The 23,871-nt window shown below is 40.7% G+C and overlaps 1 protein-coding gene across 1 annotated transcript in view; it reads right to left on the bottom strand.

Moving 5' to 3' along the window:
• Positions 1 to 23,871, bottom strand: part of TRPM6 (transient receptor potential cation channel subfamily M member 6) — a 180,119-nt gene that overhangs the window by 97,466 nt on the left and 58,782 nt on the right. Inside the window, exons 13-22 of the mRNA XM_075860466.1 lie at positions 23,548 to 23,688; positions 23,167 to 23,313; positions 17,831 to 18,111; positions 16,694 to 16,922; positions 13,288 to 13,443; positions 12,063 to 12,197; positions 11,828 to 11,956; positions 1,284 to 1,535; positions 463 to 637; positions 35 to 149 (exon numbers count right to left, since the gene is read on the bottom strand). Of these exons, the coding sequence (XP_075716581.1) occupies positions 35 to 149; positions 463 to 637; positions 1,284 to 1,535; positions 11,828 to 11,956; positions 12,063 to 12,197; positions 13,288 to 13,443; positions 16,694 to 16,922; positions 17,831 to 18,111; positions 23,167 to 23,313; positions 23,548 to 23,688 (1,760 nt within the window). The remainder of the gene's footprint in view (positions 1 to 34; positions 150 to 462; positions 638 to 1,283; positions 1,536 to 11,827; positions 11,957 to 12,062; positions 12,198 to 13,287; positions 13,444 to 16,693; positions 16,923 to 17,830; positions 18,112 to 23,166; positions 23,314 to 23,547; positions 23,689 to 23,871) is intronic.

Below are 23,871 nucleotides of genomic sequence, written 5' to 3' on the forward strand. Positions count from 1 at the left end.
ACTATGTATGAATTAACATACCATCGGTACCTACTTGAAAAAAGCAATCAGCAGGTTGACCATAATGATGTACTGAATAAAGAGGTAGACCGCTTGCAGGAATGGGGTGATGAATGAGCCTGGGGGACAATCTGGATCCTCTTCACAAGCTGGAAGAAGACATGAACTATTCATTTTAAGACAAATTGAGCAGATCCCATAACACAGGTATAATTCAATTTTAGATCTTAATCTAAGTTCAGTATACTAGCTGGAGATTAGCATGAACCTTTAGAAATGGAATTAAATGTATTTAATGCGAGTGATAGAAAATGATCTAGATTTCCCTCACCCAATCGAAGAAGTAATCACAAAAATATGTGCAAAATATAAACATTAAGGAATTATAACCTGAAACTACAGTACAGTATGAAGCAATACTCTATTATGTAACAGTAACTGTATAACTAAATGATCCCTTACCATCTATTTCACCAGCATACACTTCACCAAACATCATCCAGTATGGTTGAAATAAAATATCACGAGCCAGTGTCCAAGACGGAGGCTCTGATGGAGAAAGAATCGCTTTTCGTGCTACACCAAAGGCCATCAGAACAATAGCCATTATAATGACAATGCCAAACATGTTTGATGTCTAGAAAAGTAAAATACATAGTTTAGTAGGAACAAAAGAGATCGTCGGACAGATTAATCGATTAATTGTTAAACAAATGGCAATATAAACAGTAGAGTTATGTAGTATCCACACAGATGTAGCCATGCCATAATCTTGTGTCAATACATAAAAATTTACAGTCATATCCACATAACGTAGTAATACAAAAACAAAATAAATACAATTTATGGCCATTATTCCTATATTTCAGAATTTAAAAGCAGCCCCAGCTATGAATTATCTTGCGATCTCCTACTACTAGGGATGGCAGAATAAAACAGATCTTGGCTAGCGAGCTACAGGGTATATGGCGGTATAGTTACCTCCTCTCTAAATCTATTGTAATACAACACATGATTACAGTTAGATTTTGCACAGAAAATTATTATAGCACAATACATTAAAACATTGGGCCCCCACATACTCTGGGAATGAGTGGGGTCACCTCACCATTGAGAACAGAGACCAGGGGCCAGACTCCTATTAATCCTGCTTAATGGCCTGTGTAACCAACATCTATAAATGGAAAATTCCTTTAAATATATATATTTTTTTAAAATATCACTCAATGTAAAATGAACATTGGAAAACAAAATGACAATTTGTGCATTTGGTTCAATCTTACCATCTTCCCAATCATAGTAACGTAAGGTCCAGCATGCTGGTTCACAGCAAAGAAATCCAGAAGTCGTGTATACCAAAATATGATGTCCAGGCAGTATATGATCCTCCCTGCTATTTGCAGAGGAGGATCAGCCCAGCGTAGGGCAAAGCCAATCACAAATAAAGTAATAGCTATGAAGTCGGTCACATTCCAGTATTCACTCAGACAGACTTTGATTTTCTGGGAGAATTTTCCTGGTTCCGACATAAAAACCTAACATAAGAAAACAAAATTGTTGTAACATACATGAAATGTAAAGCAACTGATGACATTAAAGTAATAGTATGGCCTTAACCAAGTGTAACATAGAGTTATTTATAGAACTCTGGAGTGTGCCATTCCTCTGTTACTCCTACTACAAATTTATGAATAAATTCACAACTGGGTTCTACTATTGCCCTTGTTAAAGGGGCATGTCCCTACATAGTCTGATACGCTTAGCACTGATTGGACAGTGTGAGACTGTGTAGGGACACAGACCCAACTGATAACACCCAGTTGTCAAGTTATTATATTTAGTTGTAGGAGGAATAACAGAGGAGCGGTAGAATACAGGTTTCTAAGTATGAGGAATTCTAGTGTTTATTAAAACCGACATGTCAGAAGAGCTGACAGGTCCTCTTAAAACAATTGTACAGCGGTTTTACAATTTTGATAGAATGCCCATGGGAACACCCTCTCATTTGCAGATAATAAAGACTGAGTATTAACCCCTTCATACCAAGGATTCATTCTTGCTTCCGAGAACAAGCCAAATCTTACCATTTGGAATGACATTTTAAATGCAATTTTTTTAATATAATAATAATATTTGTTTATTTCTTAGTCTACTCTATTTTTGGTACATATGGGGATTTCCTGTAATGCATAAATTGAACCGATATGTATTACATTTTATATGACTTAGATGGGAGAAACTGGGTCAAAAAAGGAGAAAAACAAAGAGACAGTTTTATTCATGGTTTCCCTTTGTACTCTTACACAGTGGGTCTATTTCAATACCAAATAGGTGGAATTTATCCAACAGAAGACATAACGTTAATGAAGATCCTTATTTAGTTTAAATTGTGTTTCATTAAGAGAGGATAGGGCTACGGCTGGCAAGGCAAAAGGCGGTGGCAAGGAATAGTACCGATGCTAAATGTAAAGGATGAGAGCAAGGAATATGATGTATATTACAACGGCTGCTATCAGTAAGAAAGTGACAGTTTGCCGAAAAGCCAATGAAAATATCTCAGTCAGCAGAACATACATAATGATCAAACTTTGGTAATCATTCGAACGTCCGATTTACTAATATACGGCTAGTTGTAGGTTTTGGCTAAAAATCCTCTTTTAGCAGCAAACTTGTGGCACTTAAGTGAAGAGATAGCCCCAGATATCCCCTGAGATCTTTGCTTGGCCAGGTCTGTTTGCTGTTTTGATCCGTAACTTTATATGTGGACTTGTATGGCAATAGATTGCCATAATTTTCAGGGTTTTATTTACGAATGCTACATTTAAAATTAATTTTGCCCGAAAACAAACAACCACAATAAACATACATCCTTGTGTTTTTTCTTCTGTCAAAGGAAAAATTAGATATAGGCATTTATAGATAAATCTGCCTAGCTAACCAAAAGGTACATCCATTCTCTTCATGGCTCCTAACTAGTCAGGTTTGGCAATGCCGTGTGGCAACCCTTTATAGAGCTGCAGAGGTGGCCAAACTGGTTGCAGTTTAGAGACGTCATCCAGAAAAAAACATTATTTCAATATAATTACTCATTATGTATGTGATATTTGCGCTCAAAAAAAGGACACATAGCAGCGGGGGTGTTGCTAGTCTCTAAAAAAAACACCTGGGGAACCTTGGAGCCATTGTCGACCAAGAACACTGCATATCAGGTTAGTATATGTATATAGAAATACCTATATATTTGATAAAAGACCCAGATATACTGTACAATTCCACTGTGGAAAAGTAGACAATATATTATGTACGTGACCTTTTTCCTATTACCATTATTGCAACGTGACACAAAGCAACCAAGCAAACCCATACAAATATGTTAGAACTCAGAGAAAATCTACTAAGTACTACAGAAATCCCTTCGCGTTGCTTTGACTAAATTTTATTAAATCTGCTTCGTAGCATATGCTGCCAACGCTGAATTAATATATTAGCGCTAAATTCACACCACATTTGCTATTACAAATACATTCATAGTATCAGAATTTATTTACTATGTGACCCCACTGACTCTACACACTTTGTAAACATGATGTAGCCCTAAAGGGATATTTCAACCTCATGAAAAACCAGGTACATGGAAGGTTTAAAACCTGATGTGCATAACAATACAACCAATTACTCTGTGGTTACTCCATTCTTATCACTAGGATCACACGCAAATTCCACAGCGGCTGCCCACACAAGGTTCCTGATATGATCAACAATGAACACCTCTGCATAATAACATGTGACACATTTTCAATCAGTTGCAAACAAATAAGATGTTTGATAACATAAGGAAGTTCCAGTAAAGCATTAAATATTTCATCGGAAACCAGGCGTCATTGACAATTATTGGTCTGTTTTGAATTTAGAATCTAGGACTAGTCCTGTTCTCATATAACTGCATCTACTTCACTTTTAATAACATTTATTATGAAAAGTTTATAAAGTAAAGAGAGTGAGGAAAGTGAATGTAGTATGTGGCCTTTTATATGAAATTACAACATGTAATTTCCAGATGACCTACAGAAAGTCAGAAGGCCGGCCTACCTCACCCTTAGGCCTTATTCACACGAATGTGTCAAAAGGCCGTGTGACGGCTGTTGGAACAACGGCCATCACACGGACCTATATAATTCAATGTGGCCGTTCACACGGCCGTTGTTTCAACGGACCGTGTGAAGGGTCCGTGAGAAAATAGGACATGTCCTATTTTTTCATGCTTCACGCATCCCTTCATAGACTCTAGTCTATGGGGGATGCGTGATAACGAGTCTCGCAGCACAGAGCACGGATGCAACTCGGACGTGAAAAACTGCCCTTTTTCATGTCCAGGATGTGCAACGCTCGTGTGAATCTGGCCTTAAAAACATGCATGCACGGAGTTGGCTACACTAGACCAAGCATCATCGCATTTGATGTCTAAGACATACCACAAATATTTTCTATCCGATCAGTGGAGTATAACATGTATAACATGGCACTTCTGAAAATTAACCCTTTATTTTGTCACTTTTACGCAACCCTTCTTAGCCAAATGGATAGAAGTACCATCTCTGATTGTGTCATTTAAGTAGTAGTTAATTATGTAACGGATGAGACCCAAAGCAATAAGGGTTGCCAACAAAGATGTCAAACATGTCAGCCAAATACTAATATCCACCAAGCATTGATGTTTATTACAATAAGTAGAGGATAATAAGTCACTGGCAGATACTTTTGGCAGCGCTCATCTCCCAGGGGATAGTGTAGCGGCCACCACCGCACCTCTTGGTCCTCCACTCATACTCACCTCTTCACAGTACCACTCCATTCACTCCAGGCTGCGGTCCGGCCTCCGTCCACGCAGTGCCAGCTCTGCTACATCTACTATTCCTGGTACTACTGAGGACAGCTCACACTACTGGTTACTTAACTCTCTGCACCTGCTGTCCTTGGCTCTGGAGTAGCAGCATGCACTAATTGGTCATCTTCAGCACCTGTTTCTTTCCTATATAATGCTCTCAGTTTGACTTTGCCATAAGGTTGCTCCCTCTTAAAGCCTGGTTCTGTGTTTGCGGTTATGGATCTATTGGACTGTATCTTTTCTTATTTGCCTCCTACCTACCGACCCTGGAAAGTGACCCTACTATTCTTCAGTAACACTGCCTACAACTACCGCTACGGATTAGCACTCGACGCTGTACACCTAAAAAGTAAGTGCGCCATTTGTCACTTCTATTCCGTTGGTTATTTATTGGCTTTTGTATCGGGAGACTATTTTGGGGATTCAGTGATCAGGGGATTCCTCGCCCTGAAGACCAAGACCCTATACAAGGGTTGGAGGGTGAAAAGACGAGGGTCCCCCGGAATCCGCTTCCCGGTCCAGCCAATAGAAATCCCGTATGACACGATGGGTTCACTATACCCCCTGCCATCCAAAAATATTATAACTACGCTATATTGGACGGTGACCGTCACAGTTTGCTCTGGCCATGGACGCCGTCGATGTACCACCACCTGCCGTTACTCAGCAATACCTGAAGCTATCCCGGCAATGTGAGCGCCAGGATTCGCTCGACACCCTGTAGCAAAATGTTGTGCAATGTCTCGATTCTATGAGGTCACCAGCAGCACCTTTAGCTCCTGTACCTTCACCACAGGTCACCAGTCCAGGTCTCCATCTGCCTCCGCTCTCCCACTACTCTGGGGACCCTAAGGCCTGCTGTGGATTTGTGCACGGTTCACTTTGAAATAATGACCCATCTGTTTTCCTCTGATCGAGCCAAGGTGGCTTACATTATGTTCCTACTCTCGGGAGAGGCTTTAGCCTGGATATCCCCCCTGTGGGAGAAAGATGAACCTCTCATATAAGACATACAGTTGTTCCTTGTTAACTTCAAAAGGGTGTTCGAGGAGCCTGGTCGGGCTTCCTAAGAGGTATCCTCTCTCCTCAGACTTCACCAAGGGGCACTGTCCGTGAGTCAATTTGCGGGCCAGTTTCATACTGCGAATGCTGAACTAAAGTGGGACTAATGCCTTAGTTACAACTTTCTGGGAGCGTCTGGAAACTCACATCAAGGATGAACCTACTGGTCGAGACCTACCCCCCAACCTTGATGACCTAATCTCCCTGGCTACACAGATTAACATCAGGTTCCAGGAGAGACAACGCGAGACAGAGAAGGTTCATATTCCTAGACTGACTCCTACCTGCCAAAGACCTGTGTTTGCTTCCTCATCAATCCGACAGGAAGAACCCATGCAGGTTGATAGGATTGCTGTGTCTGGCGACTACCGTCAGAGAAGAAGCACCCCCTTACATCTCCTCCCTCATCTCTGTCTACCACCCTACCCGTGCTCTACATTCTGCCAACGACCTTAGATTAAAATCCTCTATAATCCGAACCTCCTACTCCCGTCTCCAAGATTTTTCTCGTGCTGCACCTGTCCTCTGGAATGCGCTACCACAGACAATCAGATTAATTCCCAATATCCACAGTTTTAAACGTGCCCTGAAAACATCTTTTTAGACAGGCCTATAACATTCCCTAATCGGACTCCTTTCCTTGGCCCCATTAGTCATCAGAATAAGACTCCCTCACACTCCTTGCACAGTACGGCATTTCATGTCCGTCATACACAGATACTGGCTGGTGACCGGCTCATGCAGCTTTATGTGTACTACCCCATGTGTATAAAAGATGGCTGGACCATTGTACTGAACAAACACTTTTAAACTTTGTGTCTCCCTTATTTCCTCATAGATTGTAAACCCTTGTGAGCAGGGTCCTTAATCTTCCTGTCTGAATTGTAAATTAGCTTTGTCACTATGTAATGTCTGTTTATGTTCCCTCTAAATTATAAACTGCTGCTTAATATGTTAGCGCTATATAAAGATTATTATTATTTTTACTATTATTATTAAGACGCGCGTTGAATTTAATGTCAGTATTGTGGCAGCAAAGCACACAATATGAGAAAATGCCCTGTGTGTCCGGGAAAAGCTTATGCTTAGGGCAAGTAGGAGAGGCTACCCTAGGTAATAATACTGCCTCTCAGAAAGTGCTTATTCCGGTTACCTTGTTCCTAACTGAAAATTGTTTCTCAGTGCAGGCTTTCCTGGATTCCGGATCAGCTGGTTATTTCATTTGCCAAGGGCTAGTCAACCACTACCGAATTCTGCTACTAACATTGAAGAAATCTCTATCTATCTCCTCTGTGAATGGCAGTGTCCTGCCAGAAGAGGTTCATTACATCACGATATCGATCACTATGAAGATTGGGGTACTACACCAAGAAACTATCCAATTCTATGTTCTAAAGAACTCAATTAGTCCTATCCTGTTGGGCCTTCCTTGGTTGAAAAGACATTCCCCAACCATTGACTAGGCATTATCACAGATCATTCGTTGGAGAGAGACATGACTTGAAGTGCTACTCTAGCTACTCTGATGCCACCCCATCGCCCCTATGACTGTGCCATCAACATGGTGGCTAATGCCACCCTACCTCGGGGCAGGGTGTATCCTCCCTCTCTACCAGAGACCATGGCAATGTCTCCATACATTCAAGAGAATCTGGAGAAAGGATTTATATGTAAGTCCTCGTCTCCTGCCAGCGCTGTTTTTTTTCTTTGTCAAGAAAAAGGATGGGTCCCTTCGACCCTGCATAGACTATAGGGGGCTCAATGACATTACATTAAAAAATATGTACCCTTTACCACTAATTGATCATTTTCAAGGTGCTAAAGTTTTTCCAAGCTAAATTTACGTGGGACAGAATCTTATACGCATTCGCAAAGGGAATGAATGAAAACCGGCATTTAACACTCGTGATGGGGAAGTTTTGCCCTTCGGGCTTAGCAATGACCACAGTATTTCAGGAAATTGTGAACAATATTTTCAGAAACCTTCTTTATGTTTGTGTTGTCGTGTGTGTATCTGGATGACATTCTATTTTTTTCTCCCGACATTCAGTAGACAAGTTAGATTGGTCCTCCCACGCCTCAGAGAGAATTAACTATATAACTATACGCCAAGCTCGAAAAGCGTGTCTTCGAGACAACGAGCTTGCCTTTCCTAGGCTACATTATCTCTGACTTAGGTCTACAGATGGCCCCACCAAATTGTCTGCCATGCTCAAGTGGCCTCGCTCTAAAGGGCTTAAAGCCATCTGGCGTTTTTTAGGTTTCGCAAATTATTACCGGCAATTCAGCTCTCATTTTTGTTCCCTTACAGCACCTATCTCTTCCCTCACAAAAAAAGGAATCAATGCCAAAGAATCGACCCCTGAGGCTGAATCTGCCTTTCTGGAACTAAAACAGGATTTTGCTTCTGCTTCTGTCCTCCATCTGCCAGACTCTAAAAAAAACATTTTTTTCTTGGAAGCGGATGCCTCGTCAGTTGGGGTAGGTATCATTCTTTCCCAGAAGAGAGAGAACGGTAAGAATCAAAAATGCGTTTTTTTTCTAAGGCCTTTTCTTCTGCTGAAAGGAACTATGGCATAGGAGATCGTGAACTCTCAGGGTATGTGCACACACACTAATTACGTCCGTAATTGACGGACGTATTTCGGCCGCAAGTACCGGACCGAACACAGTGCAGGGAGCCGGGCTCCTAGCATCATACTTATGTACAATGCTAGGAGTCCCTGCCTCGCTGCAGGACAACTCTCCCGTACTGTAATCATGTTTTCAGTACGGGAGAGTTGTCCTGCAGCGAGGCAGGGACTCCTAGCATCGTACATAAGTATGATGCTAGGAGCCCGGCTCCCTGCACTGTGTTCGGTCCGGTACTTGCGGCCGAAATACGTCCGTCAATTACGGACGTAATTAGTGTGTGTGCACATACCCTCAGCGATCAAACTTGCTCTTGAGGAGTGGAGATATCTCCTTGAGGGGGCTCCTTATCCAGTTACTATTTTTACAGACCAGAAAAATCTGTTATACCTTATGACTTCTCATAGGTTAAAACCTTGAAAGGCACGCTGGTCTTTGTTCTTTTCTCGCTTCAATTTTTTGTTACACTTCCGTCTTGCGGAGAAGATTAAAATGGATGCTCTATCCCAGTCTTTTGATCCCGAGGACCAGGTTACGTAACCTCAGTTCATTATAGGCCTTAAACTCTTCCTCTGTGTCCCCGGTCGACATCCTGAACACCCCTCCGGGTAACACTTTCATTCTGCTTCCTTCCAGGAAACAAATCCTCAATTGGGGCCACACCTCTAAAATATCCAGGCATCCATAAGACTCTAGAGCTCATTTCCCAGCATTACTGGTGGCCTAGTTTGTCCCGGGACGTAAAAGATTTTCTCACTGCTTGCTCCACGTTTGCTCAAAACAAGATTCCTCGCTTAAAACCTGCAGGTTTACTTCTTCCTCTATCCATACCAGACTCCCCATGGACGCACATATCCATGGACTTCATTGCGGACCTTCCAAAATCAGTCAAATGTACGGTTATCTGGGTCGTAGTAGACTGGTTTTCTAAAATGGCACATTTTACTCCTATTCCTGGCCTTCCTTCAGCAGCACAACTCGCTACTCTTTTCATAGGACACATTTTTTGTATTCATGGTCATCCTACCAACATTGTTTCTGACAGGGGAATGCAATTTACTGCTAAATTCTGGAGGGCTCTCTGCAGTCTCTTACAAATCAAATTGGATTTCTCCTCGGCTTACCACCCGCAATCCAACGGCCAAGTGGAGCGGATTAATCAGATTCTAGAAAACTATTTCTGCCGTTTCATTACTCACCCACAAGACATTTGGTTTGAGCTCTCACCATTAGCAGAGTTTACTTACAACAATCAAGTCGGGGAGTCTCGGGGCAACATCCCAGAATACCGCTTCCTAAACCAACTCATTCTGAGGTCCCAGTGGCCAGTCTAACCCACACTCAGTTTCTCAAAAACTGGTTGGACGCTAAAAAAGCTATTGCACTAGCAGTCTCCTGGTTCAAAGAGTGTTCTGATGCAGGATTCACCCAAATTTTTTACCGGGAGACAAAGTATGGTTATCCTCTATGTTCATCCGTCTCAGAGTTCCTTCCTACAAACTGCCTCCACGTTTTCTGGGTCCATACCCAAACCTAAAACAAATTAACCCTGTGGCATATAAACTACAACTGCCTACTTCATTAAGGATTCCAAATTCCTTCCATGTATCCCTACTCAAACCTCTGGTCTTCAGCTGTTATTCTGAGACTAATTCCCCTCCTCCTACTTCTTCCACTACTAACCCCGAGTTTGAAGTCAATGAGATCCTAGATGCTAAATGGTCCATTGGTAAACTGTTGTTTTTAGTTGACTGGAGGGGTTTTGGTCCTGAGGAGAGGTCATGGGAACCTGAAGAGAATATTGATGCTCCTTCTCTCCTCAGGGCTTTCTACCGGAAATTCCCTGACAAGCCAAAGAAGAGGGTAAGGGGGGGGGGGGGATACTGTAGCAGCCACCACCGCACCTCTGTCTCTCCTCTACAAATACTCACCTCTTCATGGTACCGCTCCATTCACTCCAGGCTGCGGTCTGGCCTCCGTCCACACAGTCCCAGTCTGCTGCATCTACTATTTCTGGTACTACTGAGGACAGCTCACACTACTGGTTACTTAACTCTCTGCACCTGCTGTCCTTGGCTCTGGAGTAGCAGCATGCACTAATTGGTCATTTTCAACACTTGTTGCTTTCTTATATAAAGCTCTCACTCTCAGTTTGCCAGAGCAATAAGGTTGCTATCTCTTAAAGCCTGGTTCTGTGTTTGCGCTTATTGATCTATTGAACTGTATCATCGATAATTCTTGTTTGCCTCCTACCTACCGCCCCTGGAATGTGACCCCTACTATTTTTCAGTACCACTGCCTACAACTACCACTACGGATCCACGCTCGGGACTGTACACCTAAATAGTAAGTGCGCCATTTGTCACTTCTATTCCGTTGGTTATTTATCGTCTGTTGCATCGGGAGACTATTTTGGGGGTTCAGCGATGAGAGGATTCATCGCCCTGAAGACCAAGACCCTATACAAGGGTTGGAGTGTGAAAAGCTGAGGGTCCCGCAGAATCCGCTCCCCGCGCTAGCCACCAGAAATCCTGTACGACACTTTGGGTTCACTATACCCCCTGCCATCCGAAAATATGATTGCTACGTTATATCGGACAGAGACCGTCACAGATAGGGCATGTTAAAAATGTAACACAGTTGGGCTACCCCTATTGATATGACAAACAACTTATCTGTATGGCCATTTTTTTCCCTGAGGTTTCCCATGCGTGGACAAATTAAATTAGGTCTTTTGGCACAAAGTATGGATATAATCAGCTTTGTGAAGTGCCGTAGGTACAGCTTCACCAAAGTACTTACTCTACGTAGGAATGAGTTAAAAGGTTGGGAAACTCCAGTCAAAGCGATTATGTAAGATAAAAGTTTTCTGGTTTGGAAACCCATTTTAAATACCCTTTTAAGGAATTCTTCTGTTCAGGATCCTAAGCAAAAGTGGACAGCATCTACAAAGAGAGTTGCTTGCTCTGAAGAATCCAACATGTCCAAGCGTTACACAAAGGTCATTGATTACAGTTAGAACTGTGTAATATTTAATTTCTCCTGTGGGGGCGCTGCAGGGGAATTGAACACTTGCTGCCAAGTTCCCCAACAGATTACAGTTGATCACAGTCTCAGCAGCTGGAAAACTTGTGAACATTTTATTGCCAGGAGACCCTTCTAACAAAATGGCAAAGTCCAATTTGGACATTACCTTTTAATTGTATGAATGACACCTGGTTTCCAAGTCAATGTGTTAAGAACACTCACCTCTCTGATTTTCTCAATAGCATTAGTAAACATGTAGGTAATGACCAGCCATTCTTGGACACTTGGCACTGGCTCCATCTTCACCAACACCACATATGTGAATAGCATAAGGAAAAGCAAATACGCCATCTACAAATAACAATAACAAGAGTGTCATACATCGGAAATATGGGTTGGACATATTTCTACACTAGATTATTCAACATGTTGCACCTTGCTACAGAACTGTACTTACAGTGTGGAACCAAAACTTGACAATAGGGGCGCAGTAGAACTCGCAGATTTTTCTAGTTATGGACAGGCTTCCTTGTACATGAAGACTCTTTTCTTCAGTTGAATTATTTCCCCCCTTTTCAGCATCAAAGCTTTGCTGAAAAAATAAGTGAACTTTAAGGAAAGTAAAAACTACAAATTATTCTGTTCATACTTTTATGAAGTGAGCGAATTACACAAATCGTTTTATTGTTATTAGAGACTCAGCCTTAGGTCACTGTGCTGCATTTATTCATGCCACTGGGTTAAAAGTAAACTTCTTTTTCAGAAAGCTGTTGCCCAAAAATTTGAAGGAGTATAAACAAAGATTGCAAATGACTGGAATCTTATGGAATAACAGTACACCTGAAAGACCACCTCCAGTAGAAACTCTAGAGTTCTTGCTGATGTCAGCACACGTAGATTTTTTTCAAGCTTCTAAATTTATGGATGCACATGGCAGAGGTGATAAAATCCCCACCCCATCTTCCCATTATAGTAACTTTATCAACTGTCTACATGTACTACATATCCATTTTTTGGTGTCCCAAACTTCATCGGTACTGGGTCCACATAATTGAAAAAAGACTAATCACTATTTTAAAATTAGCATAACATTTGAGGTTGTAAAAACTTTATTGGGTAGTAAATATAGTATACAATGCACAAAAATGTATGTTTTGGCTGGGCTAGAAAGTGTGAAAATTGCTGGAAGACTAATTATTAAAAGGTGAGGAACCTCCTAGCGTTGAGGCCTGGGTGCAATCTATGAACATCAGGAAAAATGCATTTTGGATAAGCAGGGAAGAGTACACAAACATCCAAAATTATGGGCCACTTGCACAAAAATTGTATGGGAAATGTTGGCGTTTAGGTGCCGATTTACTCGATGAACATTTCGGTCTCTAATATCAAAGGAGAGAAGGGAGAAGGTAAGAGAAGAATGAAAAAAAGAGAGGAAGCATCTTTAACTAGATTTTTTTTCCCCCTGACCACTCTTGGGAGGTTATTTGGGGGAGGTTTATAAGTTGTATAATTTGTATAAATGTAATAGATTTATTTTTATTACTGGATAAATGGAAATAAAATAAGAATAGGATAGTTTAGGGGTAACAGAGCTGTGAACTACAGTTGTATCGCTATATAAACATACATGTACGTTACATACAAGTAATGCTACAGTATTTTTAAAGAGAAGCAATACTTACCACTACATGCTCCAACCTCATGTTAGGAGAAGGGGTCTCCACATAAAACCTGGCAAATTGCTGAAAATCCTGTGCCTGAGGTATATGTGACATTTCCGCCTTAGTTTTAAACTCCAGCATCAAGATGCAGGGTGGCAACAGAATTCCTAAAATTATCTTTAGAATAGAGTATGGTACAGAAGTCATAAATCTATAGCTGACACATTTCCATTAATATCTATTAATTAAATGACCAGGATTGGATCCTAGATATGTCACTCACACGCTACTACAAAGAAAAGTTAACGCTCTTGACAACTTGTCAGGCTTGTGCTATCACTTTCTAACAGGATACTTGAGATCGGACTAGCTGCTACAGGTATAAGCATATCTACTTTTGCTAAGCACCATATACCCTTTTGTAAATATAAAAGAATAGTAGACAAATAAATAGCTATATCCTAAAATTATAACAACTTTAATGTTATAAAGAAAAATATGGAAACTAACAACTGGTGTTGTCCATAGCAACTACCTACTATTATATTTTTGATAGATTATAGATATATCATATAAGGTAAGCAAGCTTATAATTGAAAATAACCCTTTTCCCTCTATGCTAATTTCACAAAATATGATATTCATGCAGATCTGCAAATGAGTGTGGGCAGGTGCCAAGTCCTGCTGCAAAATGAAATCAGCATCTCCATAAAGCTTGTCAGCAGAGGGAAGCATGAAGTGCTCTAAAATCTCCGGCTAGACGGCTGCATTGACTCTGGACTTGATATAACACAGTGGACCAACACTGTTGCTCAGTGGTCCAAAGTCCTGTTTTCAGATGACAGTAAATTTTGCATTTCATTTGGAAATCAAGGTCCCAGAGTCTGGAAGAGTGGAGAGGCATCAATCCAAGTTGCTTGCGGTCCAGTGTGAAGTTTCCACAGTCAGTGATGGTTTGGGGAGCCATGTCATCTGCTGGTGTTGGTCCACTGTGTTATATCAAGTCCAGAGTCAACGCAGCCGTCTACCAGGAAATTTTAGAGCACTTCATGCTTCCCTCTGCTGACAAGCTTTATGGAGATACTGATTTCATTTTCCAGCAGGATTGGCACCTGCCCACACTGCCAAAATTACCAATACCTGGTTCAATAACCACAGTATCACTGCGCTTGATTGGCCAGCAAACTCACCTGCCCTAAACTCTATAGAGAATCTATGGGGTATTGTCAAGAGGAAGATGAGACACCAGACCCAACAATGCAGACGAGCTGAAGGCCGCTATCAAAGCAACCTGGGCTTCCATAACACCTCAGCAGTGCCACAGGCTGATCGCCTCCATGCCACGCCGCATTGATGCAGTAATCCATGCAGAGTCGGAGCCCCGACCAAGTATTGAGAGCATATACTGTACATATTTTTCAGTAGGCCTACATTTCGGTATTAAAAATAATTTTTGAAATTGGGCTTAATATTCTAATTTTCTGAGACACTAAATATTGGGTTTTCATTAACTGTTAGCCATAACCATCAACATTAAAAGAAAAAAATGCTGGAAGTAGATCACACTGCGTGTAATGAATCTATAGAATATGAGTTTCCCTTTTTGAATTGAATTACTGAAATAATTGAACTTTTTGATGAGATTCTAATTCAATGAGAAGGACTAGTATATACAGTGAAGGAAATAAGTATTTGATCCCTTGCTGATTTTGTAAGTTTGCCCACTGTCAAAGACATGAACAGTCTAGATTTTTTAGGCTAGGTTAATTTTACCAGTGAGAGATAGATTATATATAAAAAAAAAACAACTGAAAATCACATTGTCAAAATCATATATATTTATTTGCATTGTGCACAGAGAAATAAGTATTTGATCCCTTTGGCAAACAAGACTTAATACTTGGTGGCAAAACCCTTGTTGGCAAGCAGAGCAGTCAGACGTTTTTTGTAGTTGATGATGAGGTTTGCACACATGTTAGATGGAATTTTGGCCCACTCCTCTTTGCAGATCATCTGTAAATCATTAAGATTTCAAGGCTGTCGCTTGGCAACTCAGATCTTCAGCTCCCTCCCTAAGTTTTCGATGGGATTAAGGTCTGGAGACTGGCTAGGCCACTCCATGACCTTAATGTGCTTCTTTTTGAGCCACTCCTTTGTTGCCTTGGCTGTATGTTTCGGGTCATTGTCGTGCTAGAAGACCCAGCCACGAGCCATTTTTAATGTCCTGGTGGAGGGAAGGAGGTTGGCACTCAGGATTTGACGGTACATGGCTCCATCCATTCTCCCATTGATGCGGTGAAGTAGTCCTGTGCCCTTAGCAGAGAAACACCCCCAAAACATAATGTTTCCACCTCCATGCTTGACAGTGGGGACGGTGTTCTTTGGGTCATAGGCAGCATTTCTCTTCCTCCAAACACGGCGAGTTGAGTTAATGCTAAAGAACTCAATTTTAGTCTCATCTGACCACAGAGCCTTATCCCAATCACTCTCAGAATCATCCAGATGTTCATTTGCAAACTTCAGACGGGCCTGTACATGTGCCTTCTTGAGCAGGGGGACCTTGCGGGCACTGCAGGATTTTAATCCATTACGGCGTAATGTGTTACCAATGGTTTTCTTGGTGACTGTGGTCCCAGCTGCCTTGAGATCATTAACAAGTTCTCCCCGTGTAGTTTTCGGCTGAGCTCTCACCTTCCTTAGGATCAAGGATACCCCACGAGGTGAGATTTTGCATGGAGCCCCAGATCGATGTTGATTGACAGTCATTTTGTATGTCTTCCATTTTCTTACTATTGCACCAACAGTTGTCTCCTTCTCACCCAGCATCTTACTTATGATTTTGTAGCCCATTCCAGCCTTGTGCAGGTCTATGATCTTGTCCCTGACATCCTTAGAAAGCTCTTTGGTCTTGCCCATGTTGTAGAGGTTAGAGTCACACTGATTAATTGAGTCTGTGGACAGGAGTCTTTTATACAGGTGACCATGTAAGAGCTGTCTTTAATGCAGGCACCAAGTTGATTTGGAGCGTGTAACTGGTCTGGAGGAGGCTGAACTCTTAATGGTTGGTAGGGGATCAAATACTTATTTCTCTGTGCACAATGCAAATAAATATATATCATTTTGACTATGTGATTTTCTTTTTTTTTTAATATAATCTATCTCTCACTGGTAAAATTAACCTAGCCTAAAAATTCTAGACTGTTCATGTCTTTGACAGTGGGCAAACTTACAAAATCAGCAAGGGATCAAATACTTATTTCCTTCAATGTGTGTGTATATATATATATATATATATATATATATACATATACACACACACACACACACACACACACACACACACACACACATATATATATATATAGAAACCGCAATATAAGTTATTCTACTGAAGGAAGAGGAATCAGTGGATTAATATAAACTACACCTTGAGCCAAGAGTTCTTCCTCATCTTCAAGCACCCCATCCACATGTCGGTCAGCAGCATCTGCGTGCATGTGTGGCTCACAAAGGAACGCAAGGCAGATGACACCGCTAGTTTTAGGCACGTTGAGTTGCTCCAGTTCTTTAGCTCATATGTCAGAAGTTTCATTGCCATTCGCTCATTCAGTTTGAAAGCATTTTCTAGGAGGTCCAGGGCCAGCTGGCCAAATTCACTGAGCAAAATAAGGTACAAAAGAAGATTTCCCATTTCAAGACTTTTATACACATATATAATTTTAAATTATATAATTTTTTTGCGGTTTACATCTTGCAATAGTTTGATATTTGACGTTTTGTGAAATAAGGTTTATCAATGTTTTTATTATAAGTTAATAGGAGATATTGTTGGCCAGTGATATTTTTGATATTTGTGGTAACTTTTTTTAATCATTTGTTTCCGTAAGGCTGGATTCACACGAGCATGTTCGGTCCGTAAAGGACGGAACGTATTTCGGCTGCAAGTCCCGGACCGAACACACTGCAGGGAGTCGGGCTCCTAGCATCATAGTTATGTACGACGCTAGGAGTCCCTGCCTCGCTGCGGGACAACTGTCCCGTACTGAAAATATGATTATAGTAGTTCCACGTAGACGCAGGGACTCCTAGCGTCGTACATAACTATGATGCTAGGACCCCGGCTCCCTGCAGTGTGTTCGGTCTGGGACTTGCAGCCGAAATACGTTCCGTCCTTTACGGACCGAACATGCTCGTGTGAATCCAGCCTAATAGAGGTATATTCAGCTATTTCTATCTGTTTCTGGGAAGGCTGCCTGGTTATTTAATGATATATCTCCTGCTCCTATGTCATTGCACAAATAATCTGTCAGTTCACCTAATTTTTATAGGGCAGTATAGGACATAAGAGGAGACCGTGTTGTCAGGTAAATAGGTGTTTTATGCAGCCACGACTCCTAGAGAAAGCCTGTGAGTCCTGCTCCCCCCGCTCACAGAGAGTGATTGACAGCTTTTCCTACATTGGGAGCAAAACAATGTGCAAATGGTTGGTTGTTATTAGATGCTATGGTTTTTAAGCATGGCTGCATCTCTGAGCATTGGCTGTAAATCTCAATCTTGTACGTACTTTGAGTATTTCTTCAACTCTTCTGAGGTATCATCCACCATGTTGCTCTGCTTTGCCTCATGTGCCATGGCTCGGTATAGTTTACAGGCAATTACCGCCTTCACCATTGCACCTTCTCCGTGCTGCCAGAAGAACATAGCCATATTCTGTCTCTTCATCAGCACTGCCCAAACTAAGAGGTCATTGTAGGGATAAAGAAAACCAGCTAGCTCAGGGTCATCCGTGGAACTCATCTCATCCTTGGGTTTCTTCTTTGACTTAAGAGTGCTTGTAGTCTTCTCCTTTAAATAAAACACAATGTTTAGAAACTATTCATGTAAATTATAGACATGAATGGAGTTATTTCCTAGTGATCAAATATGTGTAATCCAATGTCCGGAGTACAGAAAAGAAGGGAAGCATTCTAGAGACAAATTTGATAATAGTGCCTTAAATGTCAATAGTATCAAATGTCTAAAATTTTCTCCAGTGATACAAATGAGATTAAAACATGGATTCAGTTGTGTTAGAATTTGTTCACATATGACCACAAGTGGTGTTGTTATTGTGGGGGTAGAATTCAGAATTATAACTGTGCCCCTATTTCTAGGAGATCCAGGGTGCTAATGCTACATAAGAGAACAGCAGCACTCTATGAGGAAGGTGTGGAGGCATAAAGACTAATGTTAATGGCACAGGGATATAACTATACTATACAGAACTATCTTGCTATATTAATATTTGATTATTATATGCTATATAGAGCCTATGTAGTGTGATGGCCCATGTAAAACCTCTGCACCTGGGCCAAAGAACTCCAAGTTTCACCTATGATGTTTCTATGATCAATTGACCAAGCCTGCTGCAATCATCTATTCTCTCTCTTTTGGAGAACCCCTTTAATAAAGCGCACTTTGGTTAGAGAACACATGATGTCATTATGTTCTTAAATATAGGTTCGAAGTCCTCTGTGTTTTGCCATCCTGGGTTTCTGGCTCAGGGAAGTGTAGGAATAGTTTACTTTCTCAAGAATCAACATGTTGTGGCTAATGTTGTTTTATCTAGTCCTTTCTAAAAATGTTGGAAATTTTGTCAAGGAATGTTCTCTGGTTAGGGGGACACAGGAGCTAATCCAGCTTTGTACGATATCTTGCACATAGCATTGAATATGCAAAAAGGAGGCATGTCAATTATATTTGAAAATATTACTAAAAAGGTCTTTGTGAATGATTTGTCATTGCTATAGATCAGGATTTTTCTTTGCCAGTGGTGCACCTTGGCACACTGTCTATTAAAATCAACATCTTTATAGCTTATTTGGCTAATTTTGATTAGTATCTTGTATTACAGCACATTTACAAGTTCAGCTTGAACTGTTCACAGTTACAGGTTGTAATAAACTTGAAACTGCTTCTTAGATGTATACTTGACCTGGATATTTCATGGGTTATGACTGTTCTCAAATTTATGACTATTGCATAAAACTTATCTGAGTGCTTCAGTTTATACTGCTTTTCTCCTAAAGTTCAGGCACGGTGTGTCAGTCAACTGTACAGACTGCCAGGTCAGGAAATCTCAAGGGCAGAAAAGTTCAAATTCTGATTATATTGTAACAGCTGAACACGACATAACTGTATAAGGATCTGTTCACATCTGCATCAGCATGCAATGGGGTATGTTGGGGTTCCATCATGTCGTCCGTCGTTTTGTCGGGAAGAATAGCGCTCCATGCAGCACTATTATTCCCATCATATCTGATTGAATTTGTGACAGAGGCCCTGAACAGAACCTCAAATGTGAGTAGAACCTAAAACAGACCTCCTATATATTTATCTATTCAAAATATTTATCGGTTTTTAATTTCCTACTTCTTTCGGTCATGTCATGGAATTAAAAGTTAGAAAATGTTACACTGTTTATGTTGTTTCAATAGAAAATATATGAATTAGCCCAGTGTATATGATAGATGATATATTTCATATTTCAAGCAAACTCATCATATTAATTTGGAAACCCCATAGCCACAAGTAAAAGAAGAAAGAAAGGCAATATACTGGGTCCTGGAGTATGGACTGCATTAAAGAGGACCTGTCACTAGGTTATATAAGTTGAACTGGACTGGTTAACCTGGAAAGCGCTGTCCTCCTGATTCCAGCACTGTTTTTTTGTTTTTTTTCCTGAACCCCTTTCCCCGTTCCAGAGATATGGCCCACTGTTGTGTTGGCTCCTGTATGCTAATTTGCCATAGTTAGCCAATGGGGTGGAGCTAGCTTCCCAGCTTCTGATTCTGACCAATCAGCGCAAGGCAGATTGAGGGTAGTTAACTGTTGGCTAACTACAGCAAAGTAGTATTGAGGGAGCCATATCTCTCGAAAGGGGGGGGGGGCTTGAGGAAGAAAAAAAAAGGCGCAGTAATCCGGGAGACAGCAGTATTCATATAGTTAAACTAGTTCAACTTATATGACAGGTCCCTTCTTAAGTAGCGTGTGTCATCTAGGGTTAATCAACATTGATGAGTATACAGGTCCTGAAATAAATAATAATCACTTTTTCCTTAAAAAAAAAAAAAATTCTCAAAATTGGTGCCAGGAATTCCCTTGAGAAGTATCCAAATTGGTCTTTGCTTATACTAAAATCATGTCTTCCATTATAAACGGAATCATAACTTGTTATGTTACTCTCCTACCGTTTCAGAAAGAAATGCTTTTTGATGTTGGTTGAGTTTCAAGTGTCTAAGGGGCCAAGATGAGACAGCATTACTCAAGACTATGTAGTGGCCTCTTATATAGACTCTAAACAAGTGATTAGTAACGTTCAAATTTGCAAAAATTGGCCTGGTCCCAAAGACGGAAACTTCATTCTATCTGGATTGCTTGAAGAGGACCTGCCACCTATCTTGACATGTCAGTTTTTGTAAATAATTGTATTCCCCATGAAATAACATTTCTGGGACATCTTCTCTTAAATCTCTACTTTGTGCCTTTCCTCTGTTATTCCTCCTAGAAATCGAAGAATAAATTCACAACTTGGTGTTCCCAATTGAGGGTGTGTCCCTACACAGTCTGACACTGTCCAATCAGTGCTGACAGAGTGAGATTGTGTAAGCACACACACCTTTGATGAGACTGGTAACACCCAGTTGTCAATTTATTTATACATTTATAGGAGGAATAACAGGGTAACGGCACTACACAGAGTACTAAGAAAAGATGTTCCAGAATGTATATTCTATGGGGAATACAATAATTTACTAAACTAAACAAGTCAGGAGAGGTGACAGGTCATCTTTAACAAGCCACTAGATTACTTAGATACAGTGGCCATCTATATAAGAATTACTAAGGGTGTGTTCACACGGTGCGATTTTGCTGTGATTTTTAGCCACGCTATTTGCTAAATGTGTGAATACACACCAAAACCTATGAAAGGTGCTTAGTTCTTTGCTGAGATATGATCACATTAGGTAACAGCCTCATAGCATGAGGCGGCACTTCTGTCAAGTTCTGATGACATTTTAATTACTGTCAGGCAGAGTGTTGTCATGGAGACATTATGCTTTCAAATCACAACCCACATCAATATCTACCTGCTACCTGGCCTGAAGAGTATATGTTTGGATATTGATGCGAATGGTGATCCATGTTAATACAGACAATGACTCAAGAAAGTTATCATACCAAAGCATAGACGTAAGCTATCATATAGGTTTCCGTTTGCATCAGCACGGATTTCAATGGTGATGGATCTGGTGCAAATGGTTTCAGTTTGTCACAGTTGTTTAAGGGTTCCGTCAAAATAGATTAATGAATAGCGCAGTCGACTACGGTATTGATTCTGTCAAAACGACGGAACCCTTAAACAGTGACAAACGGAAAACAATTGCACCGGATCAGTCATGCTTTCCGTTTTGTTTCAGTTTAGATTCCGTTCATGGAATCCCCTGACGGAAAGGTCTGACGGAACCCATGAACGGTGTCCCAACGCAGATGAGAATGATGCCTAAGTTTATTGTGAACTACTTTTATGCATAATATTGTAAAATAAAGATGTACACTCCATACCATAATATTTTGTTGTTAAAATATTTAGTAAATGTCTGAACTAGGGATGCACGATGCATCGAAACTTCGATACTGTTTCGATACCGTGCGCCCTCAAACGCTTCGATACAGTTATTTCATATATTTCGATACTAAGCTGTGCTAAGTATAGTAACACATGAATGCATGAGAGCGGGGCTGCAGCTGTGTAATACAGCCATCGACCCGCTCCTGTGTGCTGACATGTGCGCGTCGTCAGCATGATGTGATGCAGCCGACGCTGCACTGAAGACAGAACATGGCGGTCGCACTGCAAAACACCCCCATGTTTTGACTTCAGTGCCTGTGCCGCCGCTCATTAGTGCAGCGCTGGTCGCATCACCTCATGCTGACCGCGCGCACACATTAATGGCGGAGATCAGAGAAACCTCTCATCTCTGCCTCTATTCCCCTGAGGATTCCTGTGACGCGATATAGGGCCATACCATACATGGGCAGACAGCCCAGGGTCCATTGAAGGACCTCAGGGCTGTCCTACCATATTTCCTGTTGTTAGGGCATACTTAGGTATGTCCTAACAACTGCCTGTGTACTATCAGTACACAGGTTAATGTACTGGCATATAGATGTATGCCAGTACATTGAAGTTTAAAAATAAAACGGAAAAAATAAAATAAAGTAATGTTAAATAAAAAACACACACACATATTACAATAAACGTTAAAATAAGTCTCAATACATAAAATATATTTGGTATCGGCACAACTGTAATAACACATTTATAGCGTCATTTATGTTTACGCGGTTATAAAATAAAAATGGCTATCTTTCACTTATTAATGTGAGGTATGAGGTATTATGAATTTTGAACCTCCATGTGCCTCACATTAATAGTAATTATCCCCATCACGTACCTCACACATTAACCCAATGTTGTACATGATGGAATTAATTACTATTAATGTGAGGCACATGGAAGTTCAAAATTCATCACACCTCGTGCCTCACATCAGAAAATGGAAGAACTTTTTTTTGTATTATTATTATTATTGTTGGCAAAAGTATCGTTTTGGTCTAGAGTATCGCAATACTACATGAAGTATCGGTATCGAAGTCCAAATCCTGGCATCGTGACATCCCTTGTCTGAACTATATATAACAAATATTTATTTAAATATTATTTATCTGTGTTGAATGACTTTCTGTTATGGATCATACCCTAAATTAGTATTTCCAGTACATGCATGGGTTGGATTAGAAACTTGACTCTACCAGAAAGTTTTCAATTAAATTGGATCTAAAACTTGAAAGGATCACCTTGCGCTTATAAGGCTGTGCTGTCCGAAGGAACTGGGAATGCAAGGTATTCTCGGGTGAAGGAAGCTTGCTGTTCATCTGGCTGTTCTGGCTTAACGAAAGATGAGACAAACTTTGTGCCAAGCTGTTGGAAGAATTGTGGGTCCTCTGGCAGAAAGATCAAAGGAAAATTAGACAATAACTGATTTTGTTGGCAATTACCGGTCTTATTATTTCTAGTTCATATATGAGTGTGTGAATCTATGTGAATCTATATGAGTCTTAGGAAGTCTAGATCAGTCTATGTGAATCTTAATATTAGAGTTTACCTTAGCTGTTACATCACTTTTGGTTTTACAAAATTCAAAGAAAAAAAAGAAAAGAAAAAGATGGAAAAATCACCTTTTGCTTTCTGTAGAGGCTATTGTACAAGGCGCGGAAACTCTTCCTTGTGTAGCTGCTTCTATAAGCTCCTCCAACCAAGCATTCAATTACTAAGCCCACATCAATTAGGGTAATTTTGTAGTCCTGGGAGAGGTTACTCTGTGTACAGAAAAGTTGTATGAAATAAGATAAAACATATTTTGTCTGGCGTTGAGCTGGGCCTCATTTTTATCATCAACATTATGTATTATTCTGAACTGACAAAAGCATCAATTTCATGCATACGATAGGCCAATCATTTCCACGTTTTTAGGTTCATTAAATGGACTTCCATATATTTCT

This window comes from Rhinoderma darwinii, chromosome 1, assembly GCF_050947455.1.
Source record: "Rhinoderma darwinii isolate aRhiDar2 chromosome 1, aRhiDar2.hap1, whole genome shotgun sequence".
Lineage (NCBI taxonomy): Eukaryota > Metazoa > Chordata > Amphibia > Anura > Rhinodermatidae > Rhinoderma > Rhinoderma darwinii.